Here is a 21589-nt window from a genome sequence, read left to right on the forward strand (position 1 = left end):
CTTTCAACAGAAACCCAGATATGGAGTGATCTCTTTTTTTCTATTTGTAATCCTGTTTGTGTTTTTCCTTTCTAACAACGAGTTTTGTGATATTAATTTGATTCATTTATTTTACTCAGGGATATCAATATAGGTTTAAAATGCAACAGTTTATAGTCTTGGAAATGTATTAACTTTTCCAGGAAGCTTCTTTGTGTATAGTACTATACTGCCTGAAAACATGCAGAGGGATTTCTTAAATTTGAATTGTAGAATTTGGACCAAGTAGCAAGTTTTCATCTTTTACATTTTCAATAGATGGTTAATTGATCTGATGTTATGAAGCATGAGAAACCTAAACATACATATATTAAATGTTTATGTTAAAGTGGTATTTCAATGTATTGAAAGTTTCTCCATCAGTTAATTCCATAGTCATATAAATTATCAATACATATTTACTACAGGTGATTGTTATTTGGCTCAATTAAAGGTATGAATATTTTGATTAAGTTTACTCTAGATAGTTTTCCTGCATATGGTAATTCCCCGTTATAGTTGGATAGACTGCATTTTATTTTCTAAATTTAAGCAACAGTGTTTCTTTTATCATTATTCTTTTCACTAAGCATATAAACTTTTTAAATGAGACTCATACTTTTTTTTGTTTAAAGGTGTTTATTCAAACTCCAAATCAAATATTAAAATTTCAGACTTTAATGTATAAATATTGATACTGCATACTCTCTTTGTGGACATTTAAGTAATCACTCCTCTCTCCAATATCAAAATTTCTTTCAACTATAAACTCATATAGCACATACTTTAAAAAATTTTTTTTTAATTTTTAGTTATACATGACAGTAGGATATATTTTGACATGTATACATGGAATACAACTTCCCATTTTTGTGGTTGTATGTGATATGGAATTACACTGGTTATATATTCATATATGAACATAGGAAAGTTTTGTCAGAATCATTCTACTGTCTTTCCCATTCCCCTTCCCCCGACTCTGAAACATTTTGAGCCCCAATATGATACCACACATGGAAAATTCCACACCTGACCTCTTATGATGGGTATCAGTCAGAACAAATCTGGGGGTAAAGGGTGAAGAGAAGGTATTGGGGAATGAGATTGATCAAATTATGTACATGTACTTCCTACTGTTATGTATAATTATTTATCTACCAATAAAATAAAATTTATTATGCAGCCCCCCAAAAATGCAAATGCACTAAAAATATTGTATAAAATTACCTTAAAACTATATTGTAAGGTGTATATGAAACAAATAAATTTGGTTTTAGACTTGGGTGTCATCCACAAATATTACATGTACATGCAAATATTACAAAATGGGAAAATTATGTACATGCAAATATTATAAAATGGGAAAATATTGGAAATCCAAAACATTCCTGGCCCCAAGGAACACAGCCTATATTAAGAAAACTACTTGATACTTATTAACAAAAATAAAGCATCCACAGTCTTTTCCATTTTTAAATTGCTTTTTATGTGTGTGTGTTTTCCATTTTTGTTCACAAATCTAAATGTTTTGGTAACTTTTAATTTTGATATTGTTTCCACTGGGGTAGTAGTTGCAGGAATAGTAAAGTTTTTGTACAGCCTTTACACATATTTATCAGTTGTTTACATTTAGTTCCACTTGCTTGAACAGTATGTATATTAGTTTGTATGTTTTTGTTTGTTCTGAGCTCTTTTAAGATTAAATTGGAGATACTAGACTCTATTCCATAAAATTCTTCATCATAGCCCCCTAAGACAGAACTGTTCTCTTTAATAGCAGTAGTACAATCATACTTTTCCATAGTGCTGTGTAGTCTTTCAGATTATACTTGTAGTCATTACATAATTTTCCATTTAGCAAATTTATCAAAACTGGTTGGTTAGATTTCCAAGTCTTACTTTTTTATTTATTTATTTTTGCATTGGCCAGTTTGCATAAACCAGTGTTTTTTTTAGAATAAATATACAGTTGAATCAAATTACTACATTCAAAATGCCTGAATATTTCAGATTGAAATGTATTATTACTACAGTTCTTAGGAGTGTTAAATTTCTCAACTCTTGAGCACCTTGAGGAGGAAAATGTGCCAGCTTTATGTTCTAGAATGTTTAGCACAGTCCTTAATTCCCTTTAATTAATGATGTTATTTGAATTGAATGTTAGTATGCCTTGAATTGAATTCGGTCTCCTCATACCTGATTATATTTAAATCACTATTATAAATAGTGATTTAAATTATATTTCATTGGTTCTAAAATCCAGGTTTTTTTTTTTCTCATTTTTGAAATCTGGACGTGTCCAACAGTTGATAGCATATCACAATTTAAATGGTGCAGGTTTTATTTTTATTCTTTTTTAGAGAGAGATAAAATAATAGTGCTGCTAACAATCACTAGCATCTTACATTCACTGAATCTAGTATTTTGTAATTATTTGCTTAGTACCTCTCCTTAATTGGTGTCAGGCTTTTCCTCACTTGCAGTGAAATAGTAACTGGGTTTTAACTCAGACTTTTAATCAGTGTTCAGTTGATTATACTCAGTCTTAGCTGTTTTGTAGTTTTTTTTTTTCCAGAATTGCCTTACACTTATAACATTGCTTTAAGTAGTAGATTCATGCTTTTTATTTAAGTTTGAACTCTTTTTAAAAAATATTTTTTAGTTGCGGATAGACAACTTTTTAAATTGTATTTATTTATTTTTACGTGGTGCTGAGGATCTAACCCAGTGCCTCACACGTGTCAGGCAAGTGCTGTATTACTGAGCAACAACCCCAGCCCCTATGTTTGAACTCTTAACACTAAAATGACAGGCCTCAAAACTTTTAGGTCTTAAAGTAATGTTAAATCCGGTGTCATAAACATTTGGTTTCTGGGGCTGGGGATGTGGCTCAAGCGGTAGCGCGCTCCCCTGGCATGCGTGTGGCCCGGGTTCGATCCTCAGTACCACATACCAACAAAGATGTTGTGTCTGCCGAGAACTAAAAAATAAATATTAAAAAAAAATTCTCTCTTAAAAAAAAAAAAAAACCACTTGGTTTCTGGACCACAGATCTCAAGAAGATAAACATAGGTTATAATGCAACATCATAGATAAAGTTTTATGCCAAAATTATTGTTTTGTGCTTTTATTTATCCATAGTGAAATGTCTAAGACACTTCTTATAAAGGGCCATTTATGTAACTATCCATGGCATTTTTCCATTACATTCAGTCATTACAGAATGACTGGAGCATGACTGTACATCTTAGTTTTGCCTAAAAATTGTTTTTGTATTAAAAATTAAATATTAAATCATCAAAGTTGCTTCTTTCTCAAGATTTTGAAAACTTGTATCCCTTAAAGAGGTGAAATATGGTAGCCTGGGACCCTATAAACCTGTGGTTTGGCCAGGGTTAGGAGAATGTTATTAGAATAATTGAAAGAAGCATAGTTCGTTGGTCAAAAACACATGGTCTAGAGACAGCCTTAAGGGATTTGAATCCAGGTTCAGCTACTTACTAGCTACGTAACTATATAACTTCTGTGTATGTCCATCTGGGAAAATGGAAATAATCATACTTACCAGGGTTGCTATAAGAAATAAGTTAATATTTATTTCAAATAGTGCCTGGGACATCGTAAAATTGAATAAAAATTACTTTCGTAGACAGGCATGGTGGCATATGCCTGTAATTCCAGCTATTTGGGAGGTTGAGGCAGGATGATTGTAAATTTGGGGCCAGCCAGGGCAACTTAGCAAGATCTGTCTCAAGATAAATTTTTAAAAGGCTTGTAGAGTTCTTGCCTAGCATGTGTGAAGCCCCGAGTTCAATCCATAGTACTTGCCCCACCCCTAAAAAAAATATATTATTCTGTGATAATGTAATCCAAATGTAAATATTTTATGGGAACATAGGATGGAAAGAGACCAGTAGTGTGTGGTGGTAGTTTTACAAAACTTGATGAAAACAGTATAAATTATCAGTTACAAATATTTTTGTTGGCTTCTAAAAAGATAAAAGATATTTTAGGTGGGGAAAATCACTTGTACAGAGGCATAAGTATAAGGCAAAGTATAAGGAAGATGTCCTAGTCATGGAATTCTGGAATAACATTACATTTAAAAGGGTTTTTTGCTAAACTGAAAAGCTAATTTAGAGCTGAAATTGGTTAAGCAGAGCCTGAGCCATTAAGGTCAGCTGTGTTGGAATTCAGGTTATACTAAGGAAAAAGATTTTGTATCAGATAGTCATGTTAAAGGACAGGTAGGGACCATTGAGTTATAAAATGATAAGAGTTTTAGAGACTACTTGAGAAATGACCAAAGCTAAAAGTTGATTCTTTGAAAAGACTAGAAAAGTAGACAAACCTGGTAAGATGGATGAGAAAAGAGAGAATGCATAAACACTGAGAATAAAAAGGACAAAACTAGAGATAGATCAGATTAGAAAGATAATAGAGTACTATAATTTTATGCCAGTTAGGCAAAATAAACTCCTAAAAGAAATACAATTTACCTAAATAAGAAAGCTTTTAATAAAAATATGTGAAAAAGCAGTTAAATTTTCCCACTAAGGAGATATCTGGCCCAGATAAAATAAATTTTAAAAATAAAATAAAAATTACAGAAGATTTTTGAGGAACAGGTCATTCCATTGTTAAAAAATTGTTCCAGAAAACAGAAGACATTTTTCAATTCATTCTCTTAAGTTATCTGTTTTATTTATCTTATTTACTTTTTATTTTAACAGTATTGGGTAATGAATCCAGGAGTTCTCTACCACTGAGTTGGTACGCCCCCTGCCCTTTTCTGTTTTTTTGTTTTGTTTTGTTTTGTTTTATTAAAGACGGGATATGGCTAAGGTTCTGAGGCTGGCCTCAAATTTGTGATCCTCTTTCCTCAGCCTACAGAGTCTCTGGGATTATGGGTGTGTGCCACCTCACCTGGCTTATCCTTAATTTTATAACCAGACAAGAATGATATAAGAGAAGGAAAATAGGGACTGGGTTGTAGCTCAGTGGTAGAGCACTTGCCTTGCATGCATGAGGTCCTGGGTTCGATCCTCAGAACCACATAAAAATAAATAAATAAAAATAAAGATACTGTGCCCCTCTACAACTAAAAAAGTACTTTAAAAAAAAAAGAAAAATACAGGGCTAGAGAGCTGTGGCTCAGTGGTAGAGCATTTGTCTGGCATGTGTGAGGCATGGATTCAATCCTCAGCACCACATAAAAATAAATAAATAAATGGAGATATTGTATCCATCTACAACTAAAAAGAAAAAAGAAAAATATATGTCTGTTTTATTCATGACTGAACAAAAATTTTAAATAAAAATTTAACCTTATAGTTAGGCTTTATAGATCCTTAATTTATTTTTTTGATTCTTAATTTTTGAAATCCAATAATAGACCATTAGAAATTTGCCAGGTTTTGGATTGGGAAGTGGGAATTACGACTTTGGTTATAGAGTTCAATGGATATGTTGAGTAGGTAGTTAAGAGCTCTCAGGAGAGATCTGAATTAGAGATACATATTTAGGAGACAATGAAATAGAGATGGAAATAGATGAAATCTCTTCGGGAGTGAATATAGAAGATTGCCTAACATAGGTCTCTGAAGAACTGCTAGTACTGAATAGCCAAACAACAAATAACTGAGATGATCCTTAATTAAGCAGACTGTAAGAATAAATCACTGTGGGTGTGTCTGAGTGGTAGAGCATTTACCTAGCATTTGTGAGGTCATTGGTTTAATCTGTAGCCCCACAAAAAAAGACAAAAACTACTAACCCTGACCCTTCTGTAGCTGGTTCCTCAGCTGTAAATTAGGTCTTAGAGTACTTTCCTTGGTGTTGTGGTAGGAACTAGAACTAGGTATTTCAAGTGCCTGGCATATCATACTGCTCAAAAATAGTATCAGGCCTGAAGTATCCCAGTGTACAGTATTTCAAAACAATCTTTTGTCCTATTTGCTGAATTAATCTCTGACACATTTCAAAATTAAATACTCCTATAATTTTTAATTGAGCTTATGCACATCTTTAAAGTTTTTCTTTTTCCCCTACCACAGAAAGGATCATTTTCTTTGCCTTCATTCTTTAAGATGGGAGCCAAAGTCTAGGAGTTAGGAATCTTCACTCAGATTCCTTGATCTGTAACTTCTGGGTATTAATGGCATCAAGGGAGTCATTAATGGGCTCATCCGTTTAGAATCAGAGAAAGGTTTATACTTAGCTATCTTTTTAATTCTCCAAATGAGTTTAGTGTTAGTTATGGGAACAAAACCTTAAATAAAAATTTAACCCTATAGTTTTATATTTATAAAATTATAGTAAATATTTTATATTTAACCTATAAGACACAAACAGTGAGAATTTTTTAAAAATCATGGCGTATTACCTAAATGTATCTCTGTAATTGAAATGGCAATACAATACCTAGTTTCACTATATACTTTTCTTTTTTTCTTTTTTATACTGGTAATTGAACCCAGGGGCACTTTACCACTGAGCTACATCTCCATCTCTTTTTATTTTTTGAGACAGGCTCTTGAATCTTACTAAGTTGCTGAGACTGGCCTCAAATTTGTAATCCCCCCCCTCCCCCAGCCTCCCTGGGTGCTAGTATTATAGACATGCACCACTGTGCTCAATTGCTGTACCATACTTTGATTCTCTGGTCTATTACAGTGAAAAAAGAAGTGCTAGCTGGAATCTACTGGATTGTTTTCATAACCTAATATTTGAAAAGCCATGTTTTAAGACAATGAAACTGAGAAAATTTGAGTCATTAATAAAATTGCCAGTTTTTAACTCCTGTTCAGTGTTCAGTGAAGGAGGGAAGTATACCTGTGTTCAAGCTGATTTTTTTTTTCAGTATCTGCTTCATTGTTGTCAATTTGGTTCAGCAAGAGTAAATGGTAAAATGCTTATTGAATTTTATGGTGCATTTGTGTAAGTCTTGTAATGATATTTCATTTGTAACTTCTTTTTAAGTTGCTTTCTTGTCTTCCAGGTCTTAGCTCTTTTCATCCTCTTATTTATATTAACACTTACCAAATATTATTTTGTACTCAAATATACTTTCCAGCCCTTTCTTTTCTCTGCATTTTACTGTGCCCTTCTTATCTAAATGTACTATCAGGCTTACAAGATTGCTACTGCTGAAACCAGGGTTTGAAGCCTTTTGGGGTGGGGTTATATGAAAATAGGACTTGAACAGGTAAACATTAGCAACTTGCAATGCCATTAATATAGTAGATGCTTTGGAATGTAGTAAATCTTCAGACTTATTTGACTTCTGAATTCTAGAACCTTACAGTCGTTATCAAGTAAAACACTTTTTAAAAAATAAATACCACTAACCAAACAGTGGTAACCACCATTTTAGTTGATTTCTAACTTGGTTCATTCCAGGTATAAAGTTAATGAAGTATATGAAAACATGTCTGTATTGAACTCTATGAAAATGCATAAGTTGTAGGGAAAATGTAGTTTGGGATTTAGTGTATATCCTTAACCAGAGGTTGACTATCGGTGTTCACATCTGAGATACATCAGGTTTTTGAGGTAAATTTAATTAAGGCTACATATGAATTGGATGTTAAGAGTAGAAAAATATTTACAGGTCTGGTGGGTTAGACTTGCATTTTGTTTTATAAGCAAGAAATACATATTTTAATTTTAATTTTTCTTAGTTGTAGATGGACATAATACCTTTATTTTATTTGTTTATTTCTATGTGGTGCTGAGGATTAAACTCACTGCCTCATGTGTTCGAGGCAAGCACTCTGCCACTGAGACACAATCCCAGCCCCTGAGCAAGGATTCTTTAACAAAGTCTTGATGCTTGAAAGTTTCAAAATTTTTTAAAAATTATTTTCTGGGTATTTCTTGCTTAGTTTTTATTGGCAGTTGATAAAATATGTCAGTTATATACATTATTACCTTTTGGACACAGCATTAAAAAGAGAGGGTCATCTTTGTATAGAAAGTTTTGGGGTGGTTGTGGGTTTTTTGTTTTTTTACTTTTAATTTTTTGTAATACTGGGGATTGAAACCATTGCCTTGGATATAATAGGTAAACACTATACCACTGAGCTACATTCCCAACACAATCTTTTTTTTTTTTTTTTTTTTTTTTTTTTGAGACAGGGTTGTACTTAGTTACCCAGGCTGGCCTCAAACTTGGAGTCCTCCTGCCTCTGCATTCTGAGTAGCACACATCACCATTCCCAGCAGGAAGTATGTTTAGAAGAATGACAAAGCTAGCAGTTAGCATCTTTTCTAGTCCAAGCCCTTCAATTAGCATCTTTGCTGTCTTGAATTGGGTCTGTGTCTACTCCTAGTCAATTTTTTCTGACCAGAGGAATAGAATTCACTACTGAATTTAGTTCTGAGCCTCTTTATCCCATGAGCTCTGGGTGAAGTTAGCTTTCCTCTAAATTGGGCAAAATTCTAAAAGATGAATACCGTGGTATCCACTATGGACAAAATTTAAAAACTGTTTATAGTTCATCTCCCTAACCTAGGGAGATGTTGTTGTGCTGTGATGTATGTTATGCTGTGATCAGTTGAAGTCAGTATAAATATATATAGCCTTGTTTTTGTAGAAAACTGGTAATAAAAGAATCTGCTTAATAATTATAAGTTATTTTCACTTAAGGAAATTGTTATTTTGATTAATAAGCATTTTATTGAATACCTGCTGTGCCTGAATATTGTTAGAAGCTAATAGAGGGATAACTTAGTCATTGGCTCTGCTGTCAAGGAATTCAGCCTAGCAAAATTGATTTTTTTGAAATTTAAATATATTTTCCACAAGGTTTATCCAAACTCCTTTTCCTCGTATCTGTTTTATCTGAAAAACATTCACTGAGACTTTTTGTAATAAATATTTCTGTTGCTTTCTTACTAATTGGCTAAATTGCTCTATTTCTGATCATTACCTAGATCTATGATGTTTCTGTAAAGCTAAAATTGATTTCTTTAGTAGCATTTCTGGTGCTGGCCTCACTAACTTATGATATATAAAATTTAGGGATTCCTCCCAGTATTTTAACAGTCTGCTGTTTGCTATTTCTTTGAATTTGTTCTGTGCTATCCATTTGATCATGGTTTGTTGCTTTTCAAATATTTAAAATATAATTAGCTGTTTAATTTTAAAAGTGTATTTCAGATTCATGTATTTTATTGAGGATAATTTACTTATTTCTGCAGTGGATTATTGATTATTAGGAACATAGTTAATGTTTGTCAAAGAAGTGTTTAACTCCCATAACAGAATATTGTGTTCTATAGTCTTTATAGGTAAATTTATAGGATTGCCAATTTTATAAACTTCAGATTTGGTATACTACAAATTGTTCTACTCAATCCTAGAAGAGTTTTCTTTTTATTTTGTTGTTGCAGTAGATTCAATTTTATGATTTCTACCTCTATAATGTTTTCCTGCCATCTCACCAATGTTGTCAAGGAGTACTCAAGTAAATAAGGTTTAATCTGTGATTTTTAAAGAAGAGAAAGCCCAGTGGAAAGGAGGATTGCTTTTTTTTTTTTTTTTTTTTTTTTTTTTTTAATACTGAGGATTGAACCCAGGGGTGCTCAACTGCTGAGCCACATCCCCAGCCCTTTTTTATATTTAGAGATAGGGTCTTGCTGAGTTGCTAAGTGCAAGTGCCTCGCTAAGTTGCTGAGGCCGACTTTGAACTCAAGATCCTCCTGTGTTAGCCTCCAGGAGCTGCTGGGATTATAGCCGTGTGCCATAGTGCGTGGTGAGGATTGCTTTTTAAAAATAGTAATTTTTGATGTTTCCAGTCCTTAGAACAAATTATGGGTGTGTAACAAAGGGGTTTTCATGACTACATGTAACTGTTCATATAAGAGGTATACCTTGCATACTTTGTACAAAATAATTGTGAACTTTTGGAAGTTTGTTTTTAGCCTTTGAAAATCCAAGGAAAGATTTGAGTATTTTCCCTGGAAAAATGATCATGCACAAGATTTTACTGAAGTTTTAAGAGTTTCACATACTTCTAAAGACCTGTGGACCCCAGTTTAAGACCTCATTATAAGATGTGTGGGAAAGGAAGATACAATGAAAATTTTCTTCTTTCTTTGCTAATGCTCTGAATTCCAACCATTAAAGTAACAAAGAGTACTTAATGATGAGATGGGAAGCAAAGGGAACGACAGTGGTTCTAAGAATGAAATGTGAGGTATAATATAAAACTTAAACGTTCTTTTGAATATACATGAAAATATAAATTTGGGGAAGCAGGGTAGAAGTCTACCCATTCGCTTGAATTTCTTGAAACTGATGTTATTCTATAGTTTAATATATCTTCTTCCCCACCTAACATAATTGCTTTATATACAGTACACAAATTTTTGTGGTTTTTTTCCCTACATTGTAAACATTTTGAGAGCAGTTGAGATTATCATTCATCTTTGGGTACAGTGGTGTTTCCCAACCTTGAGTCATGTATGGATTTTTTTTTTTTTTAAGTTTCTCAGACTTACTCAGAAATACATCTGTATCCATTTTCCCAGCTTGAGTTCTTGATCCTTTTAAAAAAAAAATGTGTGTGTTTGTGTGTGTATTTTAGTTGTAGATGGACACAATACCTTTATTGTATTTATTTTTAATATGGTGCTGAGGATTGACCCCAGTGCTGCATACATGCTAGGCAAGTGCTCCTCTACTGAGCCACAACCCCAGCCCTTGGTCCTTAAGAACACAGTGGTTCTCAACCTGGGTCAATATTGCCCTCTAGTGAGCATATGGTCATGTCTGGAGACATTTTGGTTGTCACAACTGGGTTTGGGAGAGTGCCGCTCTACGTTGTAAGATTCACAGGCCACTTTTCACAACAGAACATCGTGTAGCCCAAAATGTCAATAATGCTGAAGTTGAGAAACCTTGGTGTAGTAGCTGGTCATTAAAGAAATTGCTGTGAGTTTTTAGAAGTCAATCATTCATGTCATGTTTGTACTTGTTCAGTAGGAAAAGCATTTTTTTCCTCATCTGTCATAGTTTTTACTTCCCTGTCTTTACCATGACTGAGTAAGAAGTAAGAATGCGCTTTTAGGAAAGTGGTGCTATAAAACCAGAGATACATGCTATTGCTGTTTATAATACTTGACTTTTTATTCAGCTATAAAGTTGTCACAGTTTTAGTTGAGGTTGTCATTACTTTTTTATCTGGATTATTACAGTGGTTTTTAAAATTTCCTAAGTAAGCCTTTTATTTTTAAGTAATTGTAGAGTCATACCATTGTAAGAAATAATAGAGATCGAGTGTACCATTTTCCTGCTTTCTCACAATGGTATAACAGTTTGGAAAACTAGTACAATGTCACAACCAGCATATTGACATTAATACAGTCCATATCTTAAGTTCCTCAGTTGCACTTGTACTCCTTTGTGTATGTCCTGCCTTCATCACCATAAATATCCTTTGTGTTATCCTTTTATAACCATAACCTCCTCCTTACCCATTCCCCCACCCCTGACTTAATCTGGCAGCAACTAATCTGTTTTCTATTTCTATAATTTTGTCATTTTTTGCCCCTGCCACCACCCCCAATCCACCCCGGTACTGGGGATTAAGCCCAAGGGCACTCCACCAGAGCTGCATCCTTAGCCTCCTCCCTTACCCCACCCCACCCCACCTTTTTTTTTTTTTTTTTTTTGATGACAGGGTCTAAGTTTCTCAGGCTGGCTTGGGATTTGAGATTAATTTGCCTCAGTATCCCACGTAGCTGGAATTATAGGCATGTAGCACCACACCTGGCTTATAATTTTGTCCTTTCAAGAATGCTATATAAATGGGATCATATAGTGTGTAACTTTCTAGACTTGACTTTTTTTCAGTCAGTATAATTCCCTTAAGATTCAGTCAAGTCATTGCATGTATCAACTATTCCTTTCTATTGTTGAATAATATTTCATGGTATAAATATATCAGTTTTTTAACCTGTTGAAGTACATCAAGTTATATTCAGATTTTAACAATCATGAATAAAGTTGCTATGAACATTTGAGAGTAGATTTTTATATGAAAATAAGTTTTCATGTCTCTGGGATAAATGCTTAAGAATGCAGTTGCTGGGTCATATGGTAATTTCATATTTACTCTCATGAGAAACTCTTGTGTTTTCCAGAGTAAGATGTACCATTTTAAATTCCTACTAGCAATGTATGATATATCTAGTTTCTCCACATCCTCACCAATATTTGTGGTGCAATAACTTTTTAATTGAGTTTCTCTGTTACATTCAACATTAATTCAAACAGCTCCTTATGTTACTTTGTAAGGGATAGTGATTATACAGTAATACTTTGTCACTTGCTCTACAAAATATATTTGTAACCTCTGTGTAAATTTCAGACTCTTTACCTAAAGCTGTTGCAGTATAGCCCTTGTCTACCCTTCTGCCTCCATTGTGTGCATTTTTTAAATTCCAGGAATACCCAAATAGATGTAAAATAGAAGCCCTGTCTCAGAGCTGATATGAAGAGTGAGACTGTGTACATAGCCTTAACTTGTGCAGTATATAAATGGCAGTTTCTAGTCCTTTTTCTGATATGATAGGTAGTAGTTAATAGGTACCCAAATATTTAAGTGAATAAATCACTTACAGAGCCTAGACTTACAGACTCCTTTCTAAATTCCTAAAATGTCCCTAGCTTTATTTCTTATATGAGGTTTACCTTTTTTTTTTTTTTTTTTTTTGTGGTGCTGGGGATTGAACCCAGGGCCTTATGCATGTGAGGCAAGCACTCTACGTACTGAGCTATATCCCCAGCCCATATTTTAAAGTTTAGGTTTATATTTTTAAAAAATAATAATAAAATTTTAAAAAATCTAGGTTTAAGCCTTACCTCTAGTTATTTTGATACTTAACATAACATTTTGATGGGGACTGAGGTTGTAGTGGTAGAGCACTTGCCTCGCTCATATGAGGCCCTGGGTTTGATCCTCAGCACCACATAAAAATAAACAACAACAACAAAAAACATACCATTTTATGTGTGCTGTTAAATGACTGGTAATGGGGTGTTTTACTCTTCATAATAGATTGTATATTTCTTGAGTATATTAAATTCTACTGGTTTTTGTATCCTTCACAGTAACCTAGCAGGTTATATTTCTCAGTTTATACACCGTTGAAAGCATCTTTCATTATATCCAAATGAATTTACGTAGAGCTAGCTGCTTAATTCTTACCATAACTTTATGACAAGTAATCATTCTTTTGTATGAATCTCTTTTCAGTTAAGATATGTAAGTTTAGGCATAGCTGTCTAGTGCCTTTAGTAGGAATGAAGCATTAGGGAAATGAAATGGTTTCTGTAAACTGGTAAATAAAGGAACAGCACAGAAATTTTACATGGTAAAGATTCTTCAGGTTCTTTTTTTTTTTTTTTTTAATGGTACCAGGGATTGAACTCGGGGGCACTCGACCACTGAGCCACATCCCCAGCCCTATTTTGTATTTTATGTAGACATAAGGTCTCATAGTTTCTTAGCACCTCACTTTTGCTGAGGCTGGCTTTGAACTTGTGATCCTCCAGTCTCAGCCTCTGAAGCCACTGGGATTACAGAACTGTACTACTGCACTTGGCCTACAGGTTCTTGTTCACAGTTTTGTTTGCTTCTTGTCAGTGTTTACTAAGTATCTATATTATTTCTTGTTCAAGTACCAAGAAACAGAAAAGTGACCAGATTCTACATAGTATTTTGATTTATGTTTTGAGCAACTGAGTGGATTTATTAAATCATAAAATCTAGAGGTGAGAGATCTCAGATGGGGGGGAGTTAAGACATCTATTTTGTGTGTTTTATGTTTTAAATATACCTATTGATATCCAAGTGGAATTAGTCTAAAAAATTAAATGTGTGAAACTGGTACTCAGAGGAAAAGTTATGAGGACAAAAAAGAATTTATGCGTGATTAGATAAATTCATCCAAGGGGAGATAGCTAGAGAAGAAAGGAGAGCTCAGAATCGAATTTGGCTAGAAAAAGGAAGAGTTTTTGGCAGATGAGACTGAAAAGAGAGAAACTAGTAAAGATGAGTACTCTGGAAGCCAAAAGAACAAGTACTTAAGGAGGAAAATAAGGATGGAGGGATTTTTTTTTTTTTAATTTCATAGTGTGGAAGTATCTGATCTTCACAGTCAGTTTAATGAGATGGTATGAAAAGCCAGATGAAAGTAAATTGAAGAGTAAGATGTGAAAAATCTTTTTTTTTCCTTGTACTTTTAGGGTCCTATGCAGAAAATCGTTGCCACATCAATATCTTAAAGTGCTTCTTCATTTACTTTCCAGAATGTCCAGGCTTATATTTAGGTCTTTGATCTGTCTTGAGTTGATTTTTGTACAGGGTGAGATATAGGGGTCAAGTTTCAGTTTCTTGTGCATGTGAAATCGTGTGATATTTATGAATAACCTAGTTTTATTAATTGTGTTAGTTTTCCCACCATATTTAAGAGGCTGTCCAATGTATGTTTCTCCAGTGAATGTTTTTGGCACCTTTGTCAAGAATCAGTTGTCTGTAGTCAGTCATTTGGGTTTATTTCTCATATCACTTCAGTTTCATTTGTCTGTTTTTATGCCAGTACCACGCTATTTTGAAATCAGATTTTGTGGTCCCTCTAGCTTCTTTCTTTTGCCCAAGTTGCTTCAGCTATTCAGGTGAAGTGGTTTTGTGTGAATTTTAGTATTGTTTCTTTTGTTTCTGAAGAATGTCACTGGTATTTTGATGGGGATTGCATTGACTCTGTAAATCCCTTTGGATAGTATGGACATTTGAGTAATATTTATCCTGATCCATGAATACGGGATGTCTTACCAGCTTTTTGTGCCTTCTTCAGTTTCTTTTTCAACAGTGTTTGATAATTTTCATTGTAGAGGTCTTTTACTAATTTGGTTGTTTATCCCTAGGTGGTTTTGTTGTTATTGTTTTGTAGCTATTGTGCATGGGATGACGTTCATGATTTCTTTCTTAGCAAATTTGTTATGGTGTATAGAAAAGCAGCTGATTTGTGTACATTGGTTGTGTATCCTGCTACCTTACTGAATTTATTAGTTCTAATAGTATTTTGGTGGAGTCTTTAGGTTTTTCTATATAGAGAGAATTGTATCATCTACAAACAGGAATAATTTGATTTTCTTCCTATCTGTATGTCTTATTTCTTTCTCTTTTCTAATGGTTCTGGCTAAAACTTTGGGTACTGTGTTGAATAAGAATGATGAGAATGAACACCTTTTCTTGTACCTGATCTTAGAGGAAAGATTTTCAGCTTTTTCTCATTAGCTATGATTGGCTGTGGGTTGATAATTTGTAGACCATATCATATTGAGTACATTATGTACAGTCCTTCTGTACGTACTTTGTTCAATTGCCTGTCATTTTTAACTTATTTAAGTCCCTTGGTTTAAATGGCATATGGTTAGTTGGTTTAGTTTTATACCAAGTCTTAGAATTTTATTTATATAGCTGATCTTATTCTATTTACACTTGTTTTTATAAATATCAGTTAGCCTTTTCCTTATTTTCAATTTTTATTCTTTGCCATCAGAGAAAAGATAAGAAAAATGAAGGTGCTATTAATTTATGGTTTGCTTATTTTTCTTTAAATATTACAAACCTATTTCAGTTTATTATTCTTGCTCAACCTACCAGTGTATTCTGATAACCTGTCATGCACTACTATAATTACTTTATCTCTTATATCCCACCCATTCCTCTTTTGGGGTAGGTTGAGAATTTGGTTTTGACCTCTTACAAATAATTTTTATATTTTGTAATGCTGCCTGGAAAATTATTGATTATATTATTACTTAGAATTAGTTTTGTTTCATTGTATAGTGTTCATATGGTTTTCATAGCAACATTTTCCAATATAAGTTCTTTTTTACTGATTTCTTCATTGTGTGTTCTTTATGATCTTTCAAGAAGGAGTTTATGCATGCTATAATTTAAATTTGATTATTGCATATTTGAAAATTTAAAAAAAATTTACAGCTGGTGGTTATGCACACCTGAATGACATATATATTGGCTAGGTAAAGAATTCTTGACACATTTTTTTCCCATGAGCATTCCTATAGGTGAATCCTGTGACTTGTACTTTTCCTGAGAACTCTGAAGCTATCTTTCCTGTTACTTTTCCCCACTGTTGTTTTTTTCATCTTGTCTGGAACCTTTAATATTCTTTGAGGCTTACTGAATGTAGCACAATATATCTCTTAATTTGATAATTCACTTCTGTTTATCTTTCCTTGTATATGGTAAGATTACTCAAACTATAAACCAAGCTCATTATTTTAGAAGAGACCTCAAATATGGGGGGGGATTTATTCATTTTTGTTCTTTTTAGATATACATGACAGTAGAATGTATTGACATATTATACATACATTGAGTATAACTTCCCCTTCTTGTGGTTGTACATGTACACTGGTCATGTAATCATATTTGAACATCAGAAAGTTATGTCCAATTCATTCTACTTTTTTACCTATTCCCATCCCTCCTTTCTTCCCTTCATTCCCCTTTGTCTGAGCCAGTGAACTTCTATCCACACCCCACCCCCATTGTGTGTTAACATTTGCATATCAGAGAGAACATTTGGCCTTTGTGTTGGGGGGGATTGGTTTTTTTCACCTAGCATGATACCTCCAAGTTCTCTCCATTTACCAGCAAATGCCATAATTTCATTCTTTATGGCTGAGTAATATTTCATTGTGAATAGATACCACATTTTCTTTATCCATTCTTTTGTTGAAGGATAACCTAGGTTCGTTGCACTGTTGTGAATTGAGCTGTAATAAACATTGATATGACTGCTCACTGTAGTATGCTGATTTGAATACCTTATGGTTCCATTCCAAGTTTTCTGAGGAATCTCCACACTGCTTTCCAGATTAGTTGCACCAGTTTGCAATCCCACCAGCAATGTATGAGTGTACCTTTTTTTTTTTTTGGGGGGGGGGGTTGAGTTCTTTATACAGCCTAGAGATTAATGCTTTGAGGTACAGGTGGCAAAGATTTTCTCTTCGTGTTCTTGGTTGTTTCTTTTGCTGTGAAGAAGTTTTTTAGTTTGATACAATCCCATTTATTGACTCTTGATTTTTATTTCTTGAGCTTTAGGAATCTTGTTGAGGAATTAAGTTCTTAAGTTCTTAAGCTGACATAATGGAGAATTTGGGCCTGCTTTTTCTTCTAGTAGGTGCAGGGTCTCTGGTCTAATGTGTAGGTCCTTGATTCACTTTGAGTTTGAGTTTTGTACAGGATGAGAGATGGGTTCAATTTCAATCTGCTACATATGGATTTCTAGTTTTCTCAGCACCATTTTTGAAGAGGCTGTATTTTCTCCAATGTATCTTTATGGTACCTTTGTCTAATATGAGATAATTGTATTTATGTGGGTTTATCTCCATGTCTTCTATTCTGTATCTGGTCTTCATGTCTGTTTTGGTGCCAATAGTATGCTGTTTTTGTTACTAGAGTTCTGTAATATAATTTAAGGTTTGGTATTGTGATGCCTCCTGCTTCACTTTTCTTGCTAAGGATTGCTTTGGCTATTCTATGTCTCTTATTTTTCCAAATGAGTATCATGACTGCTTTTTCTATTTCTATGAAGAATGTCATTGGGATTTTAATAGGAATTGCATTAAATCTGTTTAGCACTTTTGGTAGTATGTCCATTTTGACAATATTTAATTTTGCCTATCCAAGAACATGGGAGATCTTTCTATCTTCTAGGGTCTTCTTCAATTTGAGACCTCATTGGATTTTTAGGACCATTTGTATTATTTCCTTTTATAGACTGAATTCTTGATCTTTGGGATATGTTGATGAGCAAATCAAAATCTCTGCCCATATGTAGAGTCTCTATTGTAGCAGAAATTTCATGCATCATCTTTGTTTCCTTCCTCATACCCCTGAAACAAAGATGATGCATGAATAAATTTTATAATGTTGAGGAGAGAAGAATTAGATAAGAAGGATTGGAAGTACTGGGGAAGACAAGCAGTAGGGTTGCAGTTTGTGATTTTTAATCAGGTGATCAGTATAGGCCTCATTCAAAAGATAAAAGAAACAGCCATGCAAAAGTCCTAAGGTAGACCATTCTTTAGGTTAAAATAGAAGGAAATTTTTGTTGTTGTTCTGTTTGTAAGCCAGTAGTGATATGAGCAATATGAATAGATTTGTGATTTATACAGAAAAAATAAAAATTTTTAGATAGTTATACTGAAAAAGAAATCAGGGCTGTTAGTAAAAGTGCTCTTAATAAGCTCTTTGAATTTCTGAAAACTTTTTCTTCCTGTACTTTAGAGATTCTCAATTGGATATGCATAACAGAATCATCTTTGAAGATGCTTGCTATACCCTACTCAAAAAAGACTGAATCAGAATCTCCCCAATTGATTCCAGACAATTCATCTTGGGTTTTGAGATGAACATTCCTGGTTAATAATCCATGTTTTTCTAATGGTTTAGATGAAAGTTAAATTCTGAAAAAATTTTTTTTGTTTTGGTTTTTACTGTGTTGAAAATATTTTACAAATTTCTTCTGAAAACTGTCTTAATATTTAAGTCACAGTGGATTGGACAAATGTGGGGAAAATAGACTAAAATCTTGGCGCAAATATATAGCCTCATTATATAATCAGTAATCAGTAAATTATTCTTAGAAATATAGATGTATACAAAACCCTACTCTGTGTTTTTCTAGTTTGTCCCCTATATTGGCATTGAAAAATGATCTTCCCTGTCTTACTATCTAATTTTTCTCATCTCTCCCTATCTAGTCTTATGTTATTTTCCAAAGAGAACATTTTCTTCTAGTCAGCTAATTTTTTTCCCTATTCACTTTTTTGCCTCCATTGATCAGGTTGCTGCTCTTAGTAGAATGTAATGTGTCCAGTTTTCATGGACATTTCAATTGGATATGGCTTGTAAATATTTCCTTTTATCTAAACTGTGTGTTTATATTGCTTGATACTAATATTTTGAGGGAGATTAATTTTTAATAGTTTTAACTCAAATATGTTTTCTTATAGCAGAAAAAGAAAACTAAGAACTTCAATCCACCAACGCGTAGAAATTGGGAAAGTAATTACTTTGGGATGCCCCTCCAGGATCTGGTTACAGCTGAGAAGCCCATACCACTGTTTGTTGAAAAATGTGTGGAATTTATTGAAGATACAGGTAGGATAGAAATATCAAAACAAGATTTGATTTAAATTTTCACTTGTGCTACCCCAACAGTTTATCAAATGTTTGTGACTTGTTTAAGCTAAATTTTGGAAGAGGATTATAGTTCTCATTATTAGGGTTGAGTCTTATTTGTCTTGAGTATTAACTCTTAATATAACCACTTGATATTTGGAAGGAATTTTGTTGACCAGTAATGCTTTTGTTGGACTTCTCTTGAACCTAATAAATGGCTAAATTGATGCTAAAGCGTTAAACTTTATATTACTTTGAAATTTAGAATAACTTGGTTACTATCAACAGATCATTATTACTTGAATCAGTAATTTGGAAGTTTCCAATATTTTAAAATCTAATACTATTTGTTACCTATCTTACATGTGGATTATTTTCTTTTAAAACAGGCATAGTTATAGATGTATGAAAGGCAACTTATTATGATGTTCCAGTTTATTCAGCAGTTCTAGTTTGATGTGATTTATATGGTTTGAGTGGTATTTTCAAGAAATGTATAATTATTCCTACTTTTTAAAAAATAAGCTTGTTCTTATTTATTTTGCCTATTGTAAACTAAAAAAGAAATTGAGCTGCACAAGTCAAGAGGTAGGGTAGCAAAAGGTTGTTGTGTTAGAGTATATTTAAAATGAACACAAGTTAACCTTGGAACCTTACTGATTGAATGGACTAGAGGTTTTAATGGTTTGAAAATGTTACTGCTGTTGACCGGTGACGAGTTCTTGCTCCCCGATGTTGAAGAATAACACCAAAGAAGCACGCCGAGGCAAGGTCAGGGTAGAAATTAGAAATTTATTAAAGGACAGAAGAAAAGACTTCTCCCGGAGGAAGAAGGGGACCCAGAAGGTAGAATCCGTGGAAGTGCAGTTGTCTCCCCTTTTTATAGTTCTTTCAGTGATGGAATGTAGGTTGGAAGGGTTGGGACACAGGTGAGCCAAAGAAGTAATCTGGGCATTTCCGAGTCAAGTTTGCTGTTCATTAACATTTCTTTGGGATGGGCTGTCTTCAAATCTGTTGGGGGCTGTTCATTAACATTTCTTCCAGGTGGACTTTGGCCTAGGGCCTTTTCGGAACTTTATTAATATTCCATGAGTTGTCCTGTTTTCCCTGAGTCATTCCCAGCATGGCCTCCATTTTATTAATATTCCATGAGTTGTCCTGTTTTCCCTGAGTCATTCCCAGCATGGCCTCCATTTTAGATTTCACTCGGTATTAGACCCGATTTACCTAACTACACTGACTACCTAACTTTAAATCTGGCTTCAAAAACATGAGCTAAGGTAGTTCAGCTGTACTTAATGATCTCTTTTGATATATGAGCATTTTTTTTAAAAAGCATAACAATGTTGTATATAAATAAGCATGCTTACTTTTGTTCATATGTGCATCTTATCCTTTTAGTCTGATTGCCACCTAAGTTCTATACATATTGTATTGTCTCTATTGAGGAATGGTGCTTCTAAGTTTTAATAAGGGTGTGACATGTGGGTGGTTAAACTGTCACCTGCTAGTATTATAGTCTTCCTTCAATTAAGAAGGGTTAGTATAGCTGGGAGAGGTGGCACATGCCTGTAATCCCAGCAGTTTGGGAGGCTAAGGCAGGAGGATTGAGTTCAAAGCCAGCTTCAGCAAAAGTGAGGTACTCAGCAAGACCCTGTCTCTAAATAAAAATACAAAATAGAGCTGGGGATGTGGCTCAGTGGTTGAATGTCCTTGAGTTCAATCCCTGGTACCGCCACCCCCCTCCAAAAAAAAAAAAAAAAAAAAAAAGGGTTAGTTTACAGAACCTACATGGAATATGCTCTTAACTATTTACTTTTTCTCTCAACAAATTGAGAAGTGTGTTTCAAGCAAATTTCTTGTCTGTGTTTCTGTTCATCTTTAACATAGAAGAAATACAGATTCTTACAATATTACCTTCCTGCTTTAAACAGTTCTCATTTTTTCTTGTAATATAATTCCTTACTTACATATGTGACTGAGCAATTATAAAATACTTTCCTTTAATGGTTGAAACATAATAAAATGATGGGTTAGCATTTATTATTATAATTTTTAAAAATCTCATTTCTTGAATACTTTCAAAGTAGCTGAGTGATTTGAACAAAATGACTAAATTTGAAGTGCAGGGTAAAATGCGGTTCCTACCCAATATTTCTTTCTTTCTTTCTTTCTTTCTTTCTTTCTTTTTTGTCGGCACTGGGAATTGAACTCAGGGCCTCAGGCACACTAGGCAAGTGCTGTACCACTGAGCTATATTCCCAACCCTGTAGTCTAATTCTTAATACACTTGAATTAGTTCAAGTTACTAACTAGTAATCTATACTTAGGTACCATAG

The 21589-nt window shown here is 33.6% G+C and overlaps 1 protein-coding gene across 4 annotated transcripts in view; it reads left to right on the top strand.

The window, feature by feature from the left end:
* Arhgap5 (Rho GTPase activating protein 5) overlaps positions 1-21589 on the top strand; it is a 72484-nt gene that overhangs the window by 17621 nt on the left and 33274 nt on the right. For 3 of the 4 annotated variants that reach the window (XM_026413687.2, XM_026413681.2, XM_026413672.2), the window contains exon 3: positions 19082-19229. In XM_026413687.2, the coding sequence (XP_026269472.1) occupies positions 19082-19229 (148 nt within the window). The remainder of the gene's footprint in view (positions 1-19081; positions 19230-21589) is intronic. The other variant, XM_026413696.2, reaches the window with a different exon arrangement.

Source organism: Urocitellus parryii, chromosome 6 (genome assembly GCF_045843805.1).
Source record: "Urocitellus parryii isolate mUroPar1 chromosome 6, mUroPar1.hap1, whole genome shotgun sequence".
Lineage (NCBI taxonomy): Eukaryota > Metazoa > Chordata > Mammalia > Rodentia > Sciuridae > Urocitellus > Urocitellus parryii.